This window comes from Meriones unguiculatus, chromosome 2, assembly GCF_030254825.1.
Source record: "Meriones unguiculatus strain TT.TT164.6M chromosome 2, Bangor_MerUng_6.1, whole genome shotgun sequence".
Taxonomy (NCBI): domain Eukaryota; kingdom Metazoa; phylum Chordata; class Mammalia; order Rodentia; family Muridae; genus Meriones; species Meriones unguiculatus.
The window spans coordinates 41517918-41538763 of record NC_083350.1 but is presented as its reverse complement, the minus strand read 5'-3'; the positions used below and the strand labels follow the sequence as shown (position 1 = coordinate 41538763).

Below are 20846 nucleotides of genomic sequence, written 5' to 3'. Positions count from 1 at the left end.
TTTGCAGAACTCTGCATATGAAGGCTGTCACCTACAACATACAACTATATCTTTCGAATCTGTTTTTCTTAGAATGTCATACATAACCAAGAAAAGCAACCTTTGTGCCTTAGTACTGTATATCCTTAAGTCTTATTTTCTGTTGTCTATATTTTGATGTTAAATTTGATAATGACAATATTTTTATTACCAAACATTTGTATTTTGTTACATACTGGTTTACTAAACTGAGATGGGAAAACTTGACTATGCTAAAAGTCAGTCATTTACACGTTTTCTTACAGGATCAGTATTTCAGGCATTTTTTAAAAGAAAGGTACCTTTAGTCGATGTACACAGTGGCTTGTGTGTTTGCTTGTTGAATGTATGGTGAGTAGCTGACCGAAAACATGGTGTGGTTGACTCCACTTTAACATACTATAGGAGGTTTCTGGAAGGTTGAATTCAGCCTTCTTTGAGTTAATTCCTTTTACTAAAGATTTATTTTGTTGTTGTTGTTGTTTTTAATTGTGTGTATGTCTGTCTGTCTGTCTTTGTACATGAGTGCAGGTGCCTGTAGAGAAAAGAGATGTTGCCTTATCTGGAGCTTGAGTTACTGGCAGTTATGAACCACTTAAATTCGGTGCTGAGAACTAACCCCAGGTTCTCTGCAAGAGCAGTATGTGCTCTCAATGTCTGAGCCACGTCTCCAGCACAGAACTTACTAATTTTCCCCATCTTGCTTAAGTCAGCATTTCTCTTGCATTTGTTGTCTGGAGGGCTCTTGAATCCCCAGTTGCTAGCTCAAGATGTGTGATCTGACTCAAGAGTTCACATTTGAAACAAATCCCCATGTGACGCTGCCGCTGGCCTGGGGACTGTGTGTGAAACCACTTCTCAAAGTCACGTTAGTATATAATGGAAGGAAGTGTTTAAACAGTGGGACTTTGTGACTTGCTACTGGTTTAAAATAAACCAGTAAGAATGTCTTGTTTTAAATAAATGTGAAGTGTTGAAAGCTGGGTTTTCAGGGTTTCTTTTTTCCCTCCATAAACCATTAAAAATACTTATTTCTGTACAGTCTACACATAGTAGGAATTCTGACAGTTCTGGACTTGTGTTACTTGTGAATATATTTTGACATGAAAATCCCGAAGATTTTATAGTGGCCATGGAATTCTGGTCCCCGTAACAAGGGAATTTAGATTCCTCTGCACTGTTTCCCACAGAGTCTACTGGCTTTTCTGGGTTCCAGTTGCTATTGGGGCTTCATATTGAACCCAGGCTTTGTGCATGTTTAGTAAAGGCTTGTCACTGAGCTACACCCAAATCCTTCAAGTCACCTTCATGAAGCGTCTACACTGTGAGTCCAACAACATGCCAAACGTCTCTAGTTCATGACCTTTAACCATCCCAGCCTCAGGAGAAAGAGTGAAACTACCTCCATCCATTGAAAGCTCACTGGGCAAATGTAACTGGCCAAACAAAAAGAATGGAGGCCTTTTTCGTTTGCTATATTTTCTTTCACTTTGAGAAAGATAATTATTTCCAAAATGGTGGACCAAGTGCACTCCTTTATAACTTAATTTATCTTTCAAACATGTAATGTTTCAGCTCATGGGAAGGGTGGATGGCGGTTACTTTTAGGCACTGCAGGACATGGCTGGGACACTGCCCTCTTCCCTGAATTCCCTAGGCCAGGGACAGGTGTTCCCCTCTCCCAGAGGTTCTTCACTATATAATCCAGACATTTTGGCTCCCTTTGCTGTCCTCTCTCTCTGTATCTCTCCTCTTTCTTTCTCTCTCCCTCCTCTTCCCTCCCTCCCCCTGCATGGGGGCTGAGAGCTGCTTCCAACAAATCTAAATTTATATAATATATACATAGTCTTGACATTATCTCATGCCAACATTTCAGTCAGATGGGTCAAACAACACTGAAAGAAAGTTGTTCTGTGCCAGACATTGAATTATATACCAGAGAGAGAGAGAGAGAGAGAAAGCATTCAAAACTCCCTATCTTCATGGAGTTTGTGGCCTTAAACCTTTCATTGTTGGTTGTTTGCATTCTGCTTTAACAACTGAGGAAATGGAGCTCCAGTGAATTAAATCGGCTCCAGGGAGGGCACACTGAAGAGCTGGCAATGCTGGTATTTGTTTGAGACAGAATTTTATATAGCTCAGGCAGGCCTATGTAGCTGAGGATGACCCTGACCTTCAGGTTCTCCTGTCTCCACCTCTTCAATACTAGTATTAAAAATGTGTATTACTATGCAGTGCTGGGGATTGAACTCTTCATGTGAGCTCAAGAGCCTTCTACCAACTGTCCCATATCCCCAGCACACCCCTGATTTAAATACTTCGGAAGCATTCCTTCTCTGATAACATAGCGTGCTAAACTGGGTAGTTCCTAAAATGCATGCAGATTATTTGAATAACATTCATTCTTGAGCCTCCTCCAAGTCCTCCAAAATTATAACTTCAGAACTCTGGCCTATGCATCTCTTTCTTCAAGCCATCTCTTGCTTGCTTGGTAAGTCTTTCGGTAAGTGTAGAAGACCCTGCTTATGTCAACAGTGGCGCACCTTCATACTAAAGACAAAGTGGCACTAGTCTCTCCTTTCTATTGTCTCTTGTCACTCACTCTTAAACAAGACGGTGATTTGGCTCTAAATGTTCTGTCTTGATAAGGAAGTGTATTAGCTATGTTTGCAGCTTTCCCAGTAAATCCAAAAGTAAAGTAAGAGGAGTAATTACTGAGCAGACATTGCCTGCTACTTATACAGAGCCTAGTAAAACACGATGCAGTGCAATTGTAGAATCTGTGTATAAAGTATGACTTTAGAAATCAGATTTATGAAATATGATTTCAGAAATCAGGTTTATTTCATTCATCTGGATTGAGTAGCCAACTGAATGGATTTTTGAAAAGCCTCCTGCACTAAATGATTATTGCAAAAATAAATTTATGTGACTTGTCAGAAACTCATTTTGCAAGTATCTAATTTTTATCACAGAGTGACTAAAGCTTATTAGCTACTTGATATGAATTCAGATTAACAGGGAATGCGGTTGCATGGCCTGATGGCATTAACCAAGGAAATTGTCTCCTTGGTGTAATGGGGTTTTTCTCTTTTCTGCTTGGCTATCATTCTACGCTGATGGTGTGTCTCATGAATATGTATCGAAATTGTAAGGAAGGAGAATTCATGCGGGTCATTTGAATATAAAATGGTGCATGCTGAAGGATTTAGACAAGTCACCCTGAGTCCATTTATGCAAAGATTTCAAACTGTAATGCTGTGACTCACCATTTTGCATGACAGCTTTGTGGGACCCTAATTTGTAAGAGGGAAAGAATGTTCACAGAGTGTCTGATATGATCTGCTGTGGCTTCCTTATAACCCCAATGCCAGTGCAGTCACCTTGGGATGCTGGTCGCAGAAGCATCGTTTAACTTTTCCATTTACAGGTCTATTTGCTTTCCTGGGAAGAGGATGGAACCCACCTGGATGTTTAGCATTTCTGCAGTATCTTAGACGTGTTTAGACATCTGTATAAGCAAGTCTTCAATACTGGGCTGCTCATCATTTGCTACTTAAGTTGAGGAGTTCCTTTTACGTAGACCGCAGTGCCAGTGACACTTCCTGGAGGTGCACAGCAGGATAGCCCTGCAAAAGAAAAGTTCATTCGATTGTCAGGAAATGATTTGACCTGGCAACCTGTGCTTCTGATTAGCTCATATTCTTGTGTAACATAATCAGTAGAATCTTCATAGCTCTTTTTCCCATCCAGTTTCTTTTTCCTTACTGCTCTGTAATGTTTGTAATAGCAAATGACACTTGCTAGGTTATTTAGGACAAAATTCTACACATTCTAACTTAAATAAGTAGCCTTTAACTTTTCATCAACAAATTTATAGTTTGATCTAGAAAATTCTCCTCAGGTTCTCAGATTTCCTAAAACTCTATTGTTTCTACAGAAAAAGAAGGGAAATGACTTACCATCCCTGCTAGACAAGCAACATACCGTTTACTATCGAATTGCTTACACTTGGTTTGAAAAAAAATTGTCATTACATTTTACAGTTTCATTAAATTATTTTTCTTTTCGTGAGCATGTGTTCATGTGTATAGGTGCAGGTGTAAATGTACGTGTGTGTATGTGTGTGTGTGCAAGTAGATGCCAGAGGTCAGGCTCAGAGGTCATTCCTCAGAAGCCCATCCATCCTTGTTTGGGGACAAAGTCTCTCACTGGGACCTTGGGTCCCATATATCTGCATGTCTTGCCCTTCAAAGTATGAGGTTACAGAAGTGCATTACCATGCCTTAAACTTAAAATTAGGTAGAGTGATTCTTCTCAGGTTGTTTTCCTCTTTTGTTTTTTGCTCAGTGTGATAGTGCATACCTTTAGGGGAATGTAGAAAGCCGTTTGTTTGGCTTGCTGCTTTGTTGTTGAGTATTCAGAGGAAAAACATGCTTTCACCCTGGCTTTTATCTTGCAACAGAGATAAGCAGGATGCCTTACCAAGTTCCTTTAACTTGTTTGTGTGATCTTGGACCATATCTGCTACAGGGAAGTAGTTTAAGAAAACAAATTTGGCTGTTCCATGAACCCCTGCCTTGTATTGATGTGACTTGTTTTGCTTTGCCTATAAAAAAGAGCTGTGGAATAAACCCCAAGCTGCAGTATTTACTGACAGTCCTCTTGAGCTGATCCCTTGTGTCTTGCTTTATTTTTTTTAATCCTCACTCCCCACTCAGGTACTGTTTGACTTTGTTGGTGGGCTCTGGCAGGGGAAAAAGAAGCAAGTGGATCTCTTTGAGTTCTAGGCCAGCTAAGACTACATAGTAAGACCCTGTTTGGTTGGTTTGTATTTTGTTAGGGATGCATTTTCTCTCTTTATTCTCTAGAAGGCTTTGTTTCAGATAAGAAGTTCATCCCTAAATGAGGTTTGTTGAGAATTACCAATAAAGCCATTTAGGCCACAAGACTTGTCCCCCCTTCTTTCCTTTGCTCTCTCCTTTCCTTTTTCTCCTCTTTCCTCTTTCTGTTCCCTCTTGTGTCTCCTTTTTAACTCTTCTTCCTCCTCTACTCCCTCCTTTCCCCTCTCTCCCCTCTCTCCCTTCTTCCCCAGATGGATAGGGAAGGGGCTCACAAAGTCTGTGTGCAGCTCAGGAGCGGTTCGTGGTAATTGATGGCTGCTGGAGGAGGAAGAATACCAATTTTTTATAGGAATGTTTGACACAATATGTTCACTTTTAAGATAATCTTATTCTTTCTTTTTCTTATGTAAATTTCAGACAGTTCTGATTTCTGGGAATATTTTATCTAAGTTTTCCAATGTGTAAGCTTAGTTGTATAAAACATATTCTTTTTATTTTTTTCTTAATGACTGCTTCCCAAATTTTTAATTAAATTATTGAATAGGTAGTAAGAAACAAGGTTCCTAAGTAAATTTCTTCCTTCTTAGGCTGGTCAGAGTTGGATGGGTTTAAACCCGAGAGAGACACCATCTGCCCTGCCCATTAAGAGAAAAGACACTTATGGGTAGTTGCATCAAATTAATTTTCACCAAATTTCTACAACTTGCTCCTGAGACAAACCTAATACCAAAATGAAGAGGTAGCAGCTAAGGCTCTTCTTTGTCCTTAAAACACACCTGTAACCACTGTGTTTCCTGTTTTGGGAACAGTGAAGATTCTTTACTCCGTCGAAGAATATTTCATCTGAAATATAATAGATTTTGCCTCACTTTGGGATAGTTTTTGCTAGCAAACTCCAAGAAAGAGTAAGAGAAATGGAAGGTTGCTTTTCCTTGTATTGCTTTAGATTGAAAATCCTACTTTACCTTTAATTTTGTCCACACAGTACTCAGCAGCAGAGTGGCTTAATTTTCATGATTTTTGGTATAGATTCTAGAAGAAGTAGGGCCCTTTACTTTTCCTAATTTGTGATAATCCACTTCTTTAAAACTATAGAGAAAAAAAAAACATAAAAATACATGCATGGTTTTGACTCCCTCTGCTGGCCATTTCTGTATACTTCAGTTTTATACAAGATTTCTTTGAGAATTTCCTGCATGTATACAATAATGTGTTTTGATAAAAGTCCCTCTCTTCATTCTAACTCCTCCCATATCCCCATCACCACTCTTCACTCACAACTTTATGTGCTCTCTTTAAAAACCACTGGAGGACCAGCCAATAGAGCATGGGTAGCCTCTCAGGTCAAATTCCTGAAGAAAACTGATCCTCTCTTTCTCCTAGCACCCATCAGTTGCCAATAGTCCTGAGCTAGAACTGGAACTTTTGTGAACCCCTTCATATTTATGATCTTGGCTGGCTTGATCTTGTGTATGTCTTATTCATGTGTCAACCTGTTATGAGCTCATGTATGCAGTGGCCCTGTCATGTCTGGAAAATACTTGTTCTCGGCAATCCTCCATTACCTCTGGCTCTTACTATCTTTCCACCCCATTCTCTAAGATGGTCCCTGAGCCTTTCAGGGAAGGGATGTGGAGTAGATGTCACATTTAGGGCTGAGTATTCTACAGCCTCTTATCCCCTGCTCCTCAACCAGTTGTGGGTATCTGCATTCATCCCCATTTACTGCGTCTCTGATGAGGGTTAGGATATCTGCTCACCTCTGCATCTAACAGTAAGTATTTGGGGGCAGTTTAGCACTATATCCATTTAACAGTATAAAATAGTGGTTTCTCCTCTAGGGCTTGAGATAGATAGCCAGGAGAGATGAAGACTCCAGGTCAGTACCAGCTTGATTTTTCATGTCCTATGGTTCAAATATATGGCCTTTTTGGCACTATGATCATACATACTGTCAAGCTTTCAAGGGTAACCAAGAAAAATGGCAATACGGTGTGTGTGTGTGTGTGTGTGTGTGTGTGTGTCTATGAGACCAAAAAGTGGAAAAGAAGTAACTGGATTTTTGTTTGTATGGGAAAGACATTACTCCCCCACATACCAAAGAGAGTAATTTTATTTAAACTTTTGGTGTATGTATACATGTGGAAACTGGGATTAAGGAGAAGATGAGGGAGACAGAGTCACCAGTCCAGGACACAGACTGCATATCATGGAGTGCAGACTTGTCTTACTGAGCAGCAGCAAGATTTTTTATACAGCCTTTGGACCAATGGGGAGTTGACATGAGCTCTGGGGTAGCCAGCCATGCCACTGTGTCATTCTGTCACTATGGGGAGGTGCCAGGCTGCCAGCACCCCAGGGAATCTCCGTGAAGATGGGGAAAGCAGTCACCACCCTGTTCTGGGCCCATTCTGAGGCTCTACCAGTTTGCTGGGAGCCTCCTTTTGTGTCACAAGGTCTGCCGTTGGACACGGGCACTCATGCTATTGAACGGTGTGGAAGCTCCCCTCACCATTCGCCGGACCTCACCAGGGACCACAGTACCCGTATACACAAGCATATTTAAGGCTAGGGCTATCACTCAGCAGTGGAAGACTTGCATAGCACACCCAAATCCTAGCTTAAAACCCCACCACTACAAAAAAAATTGAAAAAAAATCTTTAAAGATTATTTGGATTTGATGATACTGGGGGTTTTCCAACATATTTATAAATAAAGTAGTTTCTCAAATGTTTATTTACATCATTTTATTTTTCAAACTTTTGACGGATTGTTCAACAAATTTAAGTTTGGTATTCTTTTTAACCTCAGAACTGACATTTAAAACAAAGAACACATTTAGCAGAAACATTAAATTAATGAAATCAACTGGATGAAATGTTCAGCTGGGCTATGTCTCGCTCTCAGGCTGTCTGGTATCACCCTGTCCTGCTATGACAATGTCTCCCTCTGTCCACTCAGTGTCGTACTTGAGCGGCTATGTACATGTTCAGTTTACAGCTGCTATTCGTTCATGTTCTGAGTGACACTCCCTGCTTGTGAGAAATGGTGCCGCCATCCAATCCATTACATTGACATGCCAATCCTCTATTTTGCCTGTATCTTTCTAAGAACCTCTCATCATCTTTGCCCCTAGGATAACCTCTAGATCACATCTCCAGACTTCCCAGATTGCACATGTCAAGCATATTCTTTCTTGCTTTTCTTTATCTTTCCATGTTGTGTTGTCTTTTTATGTCCTTGCTTGGTTTTCAACTGCAAGTAGCTTTGGCTAACTTAAGTTTTAAAAAAGTGAGAGAGGGGCTCTCTTCACTGAATGCATAAGCCTAACTTCGAAGGAATATACCCAGGCTGATTTATGAACTGGGCACCAACTTAGCATACACAGTGTCCCCTAGGGTCAACTGTCTGTGCTCAGATGAGCAAGCTGAACTGACAAAGTTGAGCCCATCAGATGTCAGAGAAGACAATAAAAGCAACAAACCAAGACCCCAAAAGACCCCTAGCTACTTCCTGTGATGGAACAAGGCTGATTATGCTCTGTCTCTTTCATGGACCCGAATGTTAAACCTTGGGTTGAGTTTCTGTATCAGGTACCAGCGTGGAACCAGTCATTCTGAGATCTTTGGGGGAAAGTATAAGGATGGACATAATGCCTTTTGGATAGTTGGATTATGATCAAACACTGTCCTGTGTATGCTAAAACCTCTTGTGGTCCAGAGAAAAGAATGGCTCAGTGGTTGTGACTGCAGAAAATGTGAACTATGTTAGACTGTGTAACCTTGAAGACTTGGTTTCTTTACCCAGTTGCTTTTGACATTGTGTGAGATGGTGGGAACTACTGGAAGAGTGTATCCCAAAGGAGACACTGCAAGGCTAGATGACATGAGATGCCAGGCATGTTATGCTTGATCAGTGAGGAGGCCAAGCAAATCCTATGTAGTTGCTTCTGGTTCTCAGGAGGCACATTAAGACGCTCCTGCCTGTTTGGCTTGTTAGATCCACCACTTAAATTTCATAGTGCTGTGCTGGCTCTGCTCCCGAAGCAACATAACTGAGCCCATCTTGTCAATTTACTAATCTAAGCAAACAGTGTAGAGAAAGCCTTTTAAAAATCCTCTGTAAATAAAATATGGGTAGCTATACTGAAGATATGTGTTTGGATTCTTTTCAAATGCAGCGCTATTAATAATTTAACCTCAGATTTTCCTTTAACACAAAAGAGTCTTAAGTAAATTTTGATAATGTTTAATGAATTACTGTTCTGTATAAGGTACCATCAGGATGGCATTATGAGGCTGGTGTGAGAGCTCAGTGACTAAGAGCACATACTGTTTTTGTTTTGTTTTGTTTTTTCCTGAGAACTAGAATTTGATCCTCAGCACCCATGTCAAGCAGCTTACAACCTTTTGTGACTCCAGCTTAAAGAGGATCTGATGGCCCTGACTTCTACGGACACTCTTAACAGACACATATGTATACATATATACATAAACACACACAGACATATGCACATATACATATGAATACTCATACAGACATACACACATACACAAAGACATACATTTACACAGATATATGCATGCACAGACACATACATATAAATAATTAAAATAAATAATTAAAAATTAATTTTAGAGCTAGGTGTGGTGGTAAACACCTTTAGTTCCAGCACTTAGGATGCAGTGGCAGGCGGACCTACTTGAGTTCAAGGTAAGTCTGGTCTATAAAGCAAGTTCCAGGATAGCCAGGGCTACAAAGAAAAATGTCTTGAAAAACAAACAAACAACAACAAAAAGATTTTAGGTTCCCACTTCTCCTGAAAGGATTATGGAGAGGTATCTTGATTTTTATGTGCCTTATAAACACTAATGATAGATAAATGGGCTGAGATCATAATCTTACACAATGTCAATTTTTTTAGGAGATATGTTATATACCTTAATACCTAATGTTTTAGAAAATGTAAAGTCTACATATAAAAAATTACCTTTGTTTTCATTATTTTTTGAAAACAAATGGCTTTCCTGTTTTTGTAAAATAATTCACTACTGGAAATTCAAGTAATGCAGAAAGATACACAGATAACCTTATCAAAGAGAATAGATTCCCTGAACAACTAGTGAAACACCATTCTGGCGATGACTGCATCTATCCAAATCAGTCAGGATACTGCGTGTGTAACACATGGGATGCGAGTTTAAAATTCTGTTTCTATAGTCTCTAACCGTGTAACAGGAGGTAGTGAGGTGTGTTGCTTTTCAGGTGGTGTTTATTTCTTATTTATTTTATTTATTTTTTGCCTTTGTGCTTCACATCTAATCAAGCTGTCCTCTAGTTCTTGTTCCCTGCTAATTTCCACAATTGCTTTTTTTTTCATCTGGAGTTTTCCTGGATTTGTGTATGATGCGTATATGTGTGTGTGTGTTTGCACACCGTCAGCCTCGTCTTCTGTAGGATGTCTGCAGCTGCCACTGTACTTCTTCCTTCTTGTGTGATCCTGGGCAGGTCTGCCCTGGCTCTATTTTCTCTGATACTGTGCCAGAGCTGTCCTGGTTCTTTTGCGTATTTGTGTAAAATCAATGCGTCTTTCCATTTAGAATGCCAGGTGGATGTTTCAGTATTGAATTCTACTTTCTTTTAATAAAAGCCTAAAGGGAACCTTATAGTGCATCTATTAGTGGGTTCAGGTTTCACCTTTCTCGGTTCAGTTTTTGCTAACAGACCTGTAACAAAAGGATTTGCTCACTTTGTCAGGCTGTGTCTAACCCCCAAGGGGATACCCCAGGCTGCAGATTCGCTGTTGTATTCCTGGGCCTTTGATTCCTCCTGAGCCTGTGGTGGTAGCGGTGGGACGGAGGGGGTGCTGCGCTTCCCTTTTCCTGCTTTCATTTCTGCTTAGCACAGGAAAAAGGGGTTCAGAACGTGAAGGAAGACACAGAGGTGTTGGGGGAAGCCTTTTGTCCTGTGGCTGCAATGTAACTTTTTCCTTGTCTTTAAATTTGCGAGCTTCCTGTTTCTTGTGTGGAATTTCCCCGTCTTACTCTTTTCAAAGAGGTGTTGGGGGAAGCCTTTTGTCCTGTGGCTGCAATGTAACTTTTTCCTTGTCTTTAAATTTGCGAGCTTCCTGTTTCTTGTGTGGAATTTCCCCGTCTTACTCTTTTCAACAGCACTGAAGAGTAGCCCCTGGACTGGTCTAGACTCCACCATGACCTACATCAGCTCTCAGATACCTGTGTTCTCCCGGGGTTTGCCATGATTCTCCCTTGGCTAACCACTGACTTCCAATTCTGTTTCTGTCCAAACCGGGGATACACCACATTTTGTGGGCATACAAAGCATGAACTGGGAATTCTCAGGAAGATTCTTATATATTTGTTTGTTTCTTTGTTTGTTTTTGAGTGCCGCCTTTTCCCAGCACCATTCCAGCAACTTTGGGACCACATTTAGTATCCAACTCAGCTGTGGCTCTTTTCTTAGTGTGTTAAAGAAAGCTGCTTTTCTCCATTACCGCTGATATTTTTCCTGATGTGTGCTATTGATGTTCACTAGTTTTTATTTTCTTCACCAGTTAGTAGATTAAAACAAAACAAAACAAAACAACACTGTTCCATGTCTACATGGGAAGCAGCACCTAAGCTCTCTCAAATGGTGTTCAAGGGTGAAAATTACTGAAGAAACAAGTCAGGCTTTCACAATTTTATGTGTGAACATCAGTCAGTCCTTTAAATGGCAGTAGCCTCTGGGAGGTAGAACTGAGGAAACTAGGTGCAAATGAAAATGGAGAGGTGAAAATTCCAGATATCTTTTTCAACTTCCAGCTGGAGAATAGATTAGAAAGAGATCAATTTGTGTATCACAGAGTCTATTTTTGTTTCATTTTAATTAAGGTTTTCCATTCCTTTCTCTACCCTACCCTCCATTTGGTGAGTGTAAGTGAAGTCAAACAAGGTTTTGGCTGACAAATGTAGCCTGTAGCTTTGACACCATTTTTTTTTTTCATTTTTCTTTTCTTTTTCTAGACATTCTGTTTCCTTTCCATGTCACCACCTGTTATGCAAATACTCAGAGAGCAGCTTGTGTTCAAGCAGTCCTTATTCCTCAAGTGTCTCACCCAAACAGGAACATTTACATAATGAACTCACAAATAAAAATGCACAATCAAAAACATCACACCCTTTGGAGTCTGGGGAGAAACCATGGACTGAACAGCGACATGTTGACCATTTACAAAGGCTTTGGTTACATCCCAATTGATTCTCTCACACCTATGAGGTAAGTGCCGACTGCAGATAAAACAGGGCTGGCAGCTGTGCTGGGGTGGGGGTGCAGAGGTGTGCACTCAGTATTAGGGTGGAAGAAGGAAAACAAAGACTATGGCTTCTGAAAGAGATGTTCCCTAGAGTGTTTGTATTTGTTCTCAGTCTGGGATGAGCCTCGGGAAGCGGGAAATATTGATTCTGCCCTATTGATCCTTTGCTTCATGCACCTAACAAGGTAGGATGAGTCACCAACTTCCAAAATGTCTCTCAGCTCGATAGTTAGCAAGCCATATCCAGGAATGGTCTAGAGTAGTACAAAATGCCTACAGCACCGGCCAACCTAACAATATATATCAAAAGCATCCATAAAAGTCCATTTCAGTGACACTGAATCTCAGGGATTCAGAAAGTGTAAGATAGCAATATAGAGAAGTAAAAATGAATATACATTACACACACACACACACACACACACACACACACACAAAGCCATGCCTCACAAGGAAGGAAGAGCCTTTCTGAAGCCTAGCCAGCCCACCTCCCTTCTTCAGCCCAATCCATCACAGCTTACCCTTGGTACTTTGCATTCAGGGAGAGACATTTCTGATACTTCCTCCTTCATTTTACCATCAAATTTTCACTTGCAAAATTGGAGTGTTAATGGGGACACAGAAAGTTGGGCCTGAAAGTGGTTCTTAAAGAGACAGAGCCGTTCTCTGCCTATAAATCCTTCAAAAAACATGGAGTGGGGTAGTTGGGGGGTGAGGGGGAAAGACAGGAGAGCTCTCCAAACACTGGAATCTTCTACCCATTGTCCCATAAAAACTTCTGAGACTGTTTCCCTTTTTGTAAACAAGGGTTGATACAGATGGTTTCTGCCTCATTTTCCCAAACTCCTCACCAATCCTCTGTTCCTTACTTTGTTTCCCTGGAGCCCATAGGTAGTAGAACCTCTAGGGTTCAGAAACTACCATTGGGGTTAGTGAACAAGTGCTGATTGACTTCTGAAGATAACCACTTGCATTTGGGGATGGGATGCTGAAGGATGGATTTGGAGAGGCTTCTTGATGTGTCCAGAGTTCACTTAGGGTTGGAGGAAATTTTGGGGGAAAATGTCCAGAAATTGACCTACTTTACTATACACCAAAAATTTAACTCATGCCTATTGAATAGAGGGAGTATGAGTACACAAAGGGACTCTGAGAAGAGACATATGTAGAAGAAGGGGCTCCAGACAGGACCAGGTTCATGGTAGAAGAAAGGGCAAGTTCCCAGGAAAGCTGGGGGTGATGCTACATTTCCATTCAACAGGAGCTAGAAACTGGTTGGGCAGCTAGCTGGGCATGGTGGCACACACCTTTAATCCCAGAACTCTACTAGGCAAATGCAGGTTGTTCTCTGTGAGTTCAAGGCCAGTCTGGTCTATAGATCGAGTTCCATGACAGTCAGGGCTACACAGAGAAACCCTGTCTTGAAACACCTCACCACCACCACCACCAGCACCCTAAAAAAAAAAAAAAAGGAAGAGCAGGGATCCTCAAAGTGAGCAGTTCTGATTCTTGTCTGTAGTTCTCTCCTGACTAGAGACAGAAATACCAGAATTATTTGGAAATCCTAGTTTCTAGTCTTGTCTGTATTGGTTACTTTCCAAAATGTCTGATCAAAGCACTTAAAGAAGAAGGGGCTTATTCTGGCTTATTCCAGAGGAAGTTCATTATGGCCAGACAGGCATGGTGACAGGGACATCATGTAGCTTAGTCACACTGTGTCTACAGTCAGGAGGTAGTGGGGAGGGTGGGATGGCACTGCCCAGGAAAGGTGGGTATTCTCACTTTAATTATCCTTGATCCTCCTACAGACATGGGAGTTGTGTAGAGGTGAATGTAGGTGGAGCTCAGAGGATGCCTAAGGGCAGGGTATGAGGCTTATCTCTGAGGGAAGATTAGATTTTGTCAAGTTGCCATCACACAATTGGATACCATCACTTTGCACTTGCCTTCCTCCCACTGTTCTTTATTTCTCTTACCTCTAATGAGGTACTAGTGTGTAGGCAGCTGGGTTTGTTTTCCAGAGAATTGTGGATAACACAGAATGTAAAAATGTGGGCTTGAAGTAGAAAAATGGAAAAAGCTTTGCTGCATTTAGGAAAGCTAGGTATCCATAATAGATTAGTGGTAGCGGGCCTTGGCTCTGCATCTGTCCTGAAGCGGGGCTGACTCATTTAGAGGGCAAGGATAAAGGATGGCTATGGAATCCCAACTCCAGTCAGCTCTGTTCTGCAGCTAGTGGTCACAAGTAGACAACTTGAAGGACTTTCTCATGGACATATGTGCCCAGACAGTACAGAGACAGCTTTAGGGGTGAAATTATTCACAGCATCACTTTATACCAGAAAGTAGTCAGTTGTCAGTACATATGGAGAGAACTGGTGTGATAGACCATTGTGACTGGCACTGACTCTCTTTGGACAGAACTCTGGAGGTCTGTGCTCTTAGGAGAGACTCTCTCAAAGGTACAGATCGCATTCCTTAATCCTCACCACAGTCCAGGGAAGCAGACATTATCATCATTTCCGCATTACATCATAAGAAGGTATGTGAGATTACATAGACTGGGGATTTGAACCTTTTACTAAGCCACAACTGTGCTTTTTGAGACAGCCAAAAAGAACAGATGAAGTTCACAAGGGAGTCGAAACAGTTTGAGTTGATTAGTGACTTTACTTCAGCAATGAATCAAGACACAAGGAGAATGTTTTAAAGACTGAAGGGAAATTGGGCTTCTCTCAAGTTATGCCAGGTAAGACAATTCGTGTTTGGATCACAGACCTATAATTACGTAGATTCACATACACCTTTTTCAGATGTGCATACACTGGGGGATCATGCAGAGTGTTGTGGAACTAAATGTATTTGTATGTGTTCAGCATACTGTATAATTGACTCAATTAGCCACGTGGGGATTATTCACTTTTAATTCGCAATCTGGCTTCTCTCTGTTACAGTGCTGTTGGGTTGCTCCAGGAATGCCAACTAATTTAAATAATAATTTAAGTAAAACATAATTAGGAAGGAAAATTAAATTCGATCTTTTGCCAGCTCTTGAACAGTCTACTATTGAAATGTAACTCTAATCCACGTGCTGTCTTTTCATTTTCCAATGCATTTTCTCTCACAGGATTTGATTGCTATGATTATTGCAGTAACTTCCTGTATAGTTTTTCTGATTATCTCTTTCCAATCAGACCACCATTCTGACTGTAATCTTAAAAACAAACAAACAAACCCCCTATATGGCTACACATTTATCTGTGGATAAATGCAGAGGCCAAAGCCTCTCACAGAAGCTGCTTCTATCTAGCTTTACTTCCAGACTGTCTTTGACACCCAGCCAATCGTTCTTCTGTTCCTCAGCCTTTGCTCACTTTCTTCTGCTGAAACACCCCCAAGGGTGTCTCATATGAAAGGAAACTTTCATATCTTCCAGCCCTACTTTGCTACTCCCACCCCTTAACATACTCGGCTCTTTGAAAAAAAAAAAAAATTAAGGTGTTGGTGAATACGCACAGTCTCCTTACTCTCTTGTGAGGAGAAACAACTATACATTCGCGGTGAGTTGTCTTCCTTCTCTGCTATGCTGGACCCCAAAGAGAGTGTCAACGAAGACTTGTCCATCTTAATTGCTGACCAAAAAAATAGAGAACAGTATTTTTGGTATTTTGTCTGTTTTGAATCTCCAGTGCCTAGCTCAACGCTCAGGGTAGAGTAGGCACTCAATGAAGCTACCGTGGAAGGAACTGGCCCAACATGTCCAGGGCCAGAACTCTGCTCTGCAGAGAACTCTGGGCATGCAGACACAGGGCAGTCACCGGTATTGGAGTCCGCAGCATAATCTCTTCTGACAAGGTATGCTACTTGGACCTTGCTTAAACCCTCCACTAAACCGGAACAACAACAACAAAAGTAAATGATGCATGCACTACATGTGCGTGAATGCAGAGCCATGTCTAAACGTGCATTAACTGCACATATATACACATACGCCTAGCCATGGATGCAGATCTAGAAATAGTGAGCATAATTGTGCATATATATATATAGGATATCTCATCTGTCTATTATCTATCTATCTATCTATCTATCTATCTATCTATCTATCTATCTACCTACCTACCTACTCCGGATTCTGAAACGGTCAGAATGGTAGAAGGATCACGACCTCTCCCTTTAGGGACCACGCGGACGCCTCCCGGAACCGTGCTTCCAGCTGCCCGAGGTCTCAGAAGTGCCTGGCGGCGAGACTTGGCCCTTCCGGTTTTCCGTCGGGCGCGCCGTGATTGGCTGGGCTGTGCACAGCTGACAGTCGCGAGAGCGAGGGAGCCTCAAGGATGGCGGCGTCCGCGGCGCTCATCCTGCCCGAGAGCCCCAGGTAGCGGTCAGGCCAAGCGCCCCGCCGCGCTGGATGGACTGTTGGGGTGGGAGCAGGGGTGTCACCGCCTCCTGCTGCGGTGGTGCAGTCGGCCAGGGTCGGGAGCCCGAGCGGAGCGGCGGAGAGACTTCCTCGGGGGCCGAGGAGGGCGTGGGCGGGACGCGGAGGAGGGTGGGCGGGGTGTGTGGTGGGCGTGGCGCGGAGGAGGTTGTGGGTGGGGTGGGAGCAGCGTGCTTCCTCCCGGAGTAGTTCACCTGCTCCGAGCTCGCAGGCCTGGCCCCCCCCCCTCGTCTGTTCTGACTTGAGTGACTGAGCGCAGGTAGAAGAAGTGACTAGGCGCTACCTGAGTTCTGACCACTCTCTTAGGAAAATACTCTGTTTTTAGTTATTTCAGACCTGATGATAGTGAGCAATGTTCATGCTGGTACTACGGAGTGATTAACAAGTAACACTTATTAACAGCCCTTTGAAATCAAGGTCCAATAGTTAAGGCATTAGTGGCTTTAGCCAGTGTTGGCACCATTGAGTGTTACCTTTTTATGTAGGTTTTAGTTTTTTGGGTGTGTTAGGTAAGGCTGGCTGGGTCTGGAGATGCAAAGCCCAGTTGTAAAGTGTTGTTTTTTTTTTTTTTTTTTTTTTGATGGAGCAGTTCTTACAATGTTGCCCAGGCTGGCCTCAAACTTGAGGACCTAAGATCCCTGCAGCCTCCCAATAAGCTGGCACGATTGGCCATCCCACCATACCCTGCTCAGACTCCCCCTATTAAAACAAAATCATTTCAGAAAAAAACTTGACGCAGTTTGTGGAGGCACAGGAAATACTCATGTACGCAGGCAAGTATTGAAGGTTGAACACAGCACTCCTGCATTGGGAAGAAGACAGTTGGTATTTTATGTTTTTCCCTCTTTCACTGGCTCCGACAGCTACGTCTTTTCTTCAAGCCCATGTCCTGGGGGAATGCACAGTGTGAAGGCGCATTCACTAAATGTACACAATTTGAAATTGGTTATTACAAGTGACACAGGTTCCAAGGTAACTGTGCACTCCAAATAATCAAGTATGTATTCTCTCCCCCCTCTGCTATCCTTCATGGTTTTGGTGTAACCTCCTAATTTGCTGTCTCCTTCCTTTCAGAGTTCTATTTTGGATTAAATGGTAGCATGCATTCCCATTCTCTAAATGACAGCCATTCCCTGATAGGGTACATACCTCCCCAACTAATTTGCTTGGGAAGAGAAAACTTGTTAGATGTACCTTTCAACGGGACTGTTTCAGGAGAGGCATCTTTTTGGAAATGCTCATACTGATTACCTGTCATTCATGTCACTTTATTTCACTAAAAGAACATAGCTACCAGAGTTGTTGAAATAAAAACGTACAGACAGCAAGGAAAATACACTTTAAAAGTAATTTTGAAACTTTGTTTACACATTTATTTAGCATGAAGAAAGCAGTGCCGCTGATAAATGCAATAGACATGGGAAGATTCCCACGACTTCTTAGCCGAATTCTTCAGAAGCTTCACTTGAAGGTTTGCATTTCTGTATTCCTGTGGTTTGTAACCCCACTGAGTCCCCTGAAACATGACACTGTTATGTAGAGGACTGTGATATAGAGTGCTCTTTGGAACTCTAGATGTGTGGAAGACTTGATAATGCTTTCTGGTCAGAAGTCTGGGAAACTTTGTATTCTGTAATTAACTTTAAAAAAGCGGGGCTTTATAGAATGTTTTGCCTGCTAATGTTTGGGTCATATATTGAAGGGTGAAGACTTTGGAATTGTTTTATCTTGGTATATAATGTTCTGTGGAACGTTCTTCCTCATAATGATAGTTCAGCCTATGGAGAGATGGTTCAGTGGTTAAGAGCCTGTCCTGAATCTAGGCAGTCATGGTACAAGCCTTTCATCTCAGCATTTGGGAGGCAGAGGCAAGTAGACATGTCTCTGAGTTTGAGACCTACCTGAGGTCTACAGAGTGAATTCCAGGACAGCAGAGGCTACACAGAGAAACCCTATGTCTGCTTCCGCCCCCAAAAGAGTACATACTACTCTTGCAGAAGACTTGATTTGTTTTCCCAGTACACACTTAGTGGCTTATAACCATCTGTAACTCCAGTTGCAGGGATCTGATACCTTCTTCTGGCTTTCTTGGATTTCTTTATGCATATGGTACATGTAAAACTCAAGTAAGCACACATGCAAAACATACAAATAATCAATACAATTTAAAAATAATTCAGTCAGTATTTCTTCTCACAGTATTTAATCTCTGAATTTTCTCTTATTTCAAGGGTATAGTTGGTTTGGCTATATGTATGCTTGGTAATTAGTTCATTATTTGGTAACCAGTTCAATTTATGTTCTTTATTGGGTTATAAAATTGCATTGGACATGTTATGGGACACATACTAAATGCTCTGTATATTTCTAGGCACCAACATTCAGTTATATCCAGGACTCTCATCTTCCTTCCTTCCTTCCTTCCTTCCTTCCTTCCTTCCTTCCTTCCTTTTTTTCCTTCCTTCCTTCTTTCTCCCTCTCTCTTCTCCCTTCCTTCCTTCCTTCCTTCCTTCCTTCCTTCCTTCCTTCCTTCCTTCCTTCTTTCTTTCCTTCCTTCCTTCTTCCTTCCTTCCTTCCCCCCACCCCCCTTTCTTACCAGAAGGTAGCCCCAGACCCATGGCCTATTTCCTCTGAATTATCTTTCAAATCCAAGTTCTCCACATCAGGACCTTCTTGTTTCCTGGCTTCAGGCTATTATCTGTTGCTCATAATCTTTTTGGTTTTGCTCTTTTGCATTCATGTATTTTTATTTTTTAAAAGATTTATTTATATGTAGCATTCTGCCTGCATGTATGCCTGCATGTCAGAAGAGGGCGCCAGATATCATTACAGATGCTTTTGAGCCACCATGTGGTTTCTGGGACTTAAACTCAGGACCTCTGTAAGAGCAACCAGCAGAAGTGCTCTTAACCTCTGAGCCATCTCTCCAGCCCCTATGTATTTTATAAACATGTATGAGTGTTTTTATAAAACAGGTATGAATGTTTTTTTGTTGCATGTGTATATGTGTATCACATGTGTTCTTCATGCCCACTGAGGCCAGGCCAGAAGAGTGCATTGAATCCCACGGAGCTGAAGTTAGAGATGGTTGGGAACTGCCTTATGTGGGTGCTGGGAACAAAACATGCCTTTTGCAAGAGCAGCAAACACTCTTAACCATGGAAGCATCTTTCCAGCCCCTAGCTGATTCCCAATAAGACCATTCCAGTAATGTTTCTAAAGGTTTTTCTCTTTTAAAATGTTGATCATATTTTAACGGCATTTAGAAACATCAGTGATTGTCCCTTCCCCGTGGAGAAAACTTCACAATCCTTACTGTGTGTGAGTGTGGGATCCATTAGAATATGCAGTGGCCTGTGTTCTCCTTACTTTGCACTCGCAATCCCACTGGACAGGGCACTAGTGTGCTGGGGCCTTTTTCAACTATACGTTGTGCATGCCTTTTTGTCCTTGCTTCCAAATGCTCTTGTTCCCTGCTTCACTGAGAGAGCGTTACCTTCCAAGAATTTTGCGATCTCACTCCCAAGCCTTGTGTGAGTCTCTTCTCTGTGCTTCCAGAACATCTGCTTGATTCTCAGCTCACTTTAGCACTGCCTTGTAAGCACTTACTTCTCAAGTAGAAGACCACCACCAAACTCCCTCACCAGTCTTCCTACCTGAGGCCTTGAGAGGCATGCCTTCCTCATTGATATAGCTCCCTTCCCCAACACATTACTCATTATACAGTTGGCACTCAGTGAATGCTTTTGGAGTTAATTCTTTTCTTTCACATGAGAAGTGTAAAACCAGAGTAGGACCTCTCTGTCCCCACCTTCAGTAAATTGGGATGTAGATGGTGAGACAGGAGGAATTACAGTAGCAGGAGCAACTGCCTGTGGCGTATCTCATCTTGGCATATCAGCAGTCTGCATTGGGAAACACCAAGGAAGTCAAACAAACTTCTGGAACTGAAAACTTAGAAACAGAATCTGTGGCCTCAGATCTTTAAAAAATAGTGGCCATTAATGAAAAACTTTCTGTGTTTGAAAAACTCATTAATGAAAAACTTTCTGTGTTTGAGCCCATAGGAGAGATTTGGGGCCCCTGCATGAAACCTGTTGATGTAGCTGCTGTGTGCTTCTCTCTGTAGAGTCAGCTGTCTGTGTCCTTGACCAGGCACACTAGAAACAGCAAAACAGACTAGTGAAGGGAAGCAGGGAGTGGAGGTGCTGCTGAGATGGGGCAAATGGGCAG

The 20846-nt window shown here is 41.9% G+C and overlaps 1 protein-coding gene and 1 long non-coding RNA gene across 4 annotated transcripts in view; one reads left to right on the top strand and one right to left on the bottom strand.

Annotated features, from left to right (window-relative positions):
- LOC132652317 (uncharacterized) overlaps nucleotides 1-16432 on the bottom strand; it is a 40260-nt gene extending 23828 nt beyond the window's left edge. The window contains exons 1-4 of one of the 2 annotated variants that reach the window (XR_009589815.1): nucleotides 16299-16432; nucleotides 15692-15807; nucleotides 5828-5951; nucleotides 3485-3647 (exon numbers count right to left, since the gene is read on the bottom strand). This is a non-coding gene — a long non-coding RNA (uncharacterized LOC132652317). The remainder of the gene's footprint in view (nucleotides 1-3484; nucleotides 3648-5827; nucleotides 5952-15691; nucleotides 15808-16298) is intronic. The other variant, XR_009589816.1, reaches the window with a different exon arrangement.
- Commd10 (COMM domain containing 10) overlaps nucleotides 16415-20846 on the top strand; it is a 132239-nt gene continuing 127807 nt past the window's right edge. For both annotated transcript variants that reach the window (XM_060377301.1, XM_060377300.1), the window contains exons 1-2: nucleotides 16415-16553; nucleotides 17994-18084. In XM_060377301.1, coding sequence (XP_060233284.1) covers nucleotides 16513-16553; nucleotides 17994-18084 — 132 coding nt within the window. In that variant the 5' untranslated portion in view covers nucleotides 16415-16512. The remainder of the gene's footprint in view (nucleotides 16554-17993; nucleotides 18085-20846) is intronic.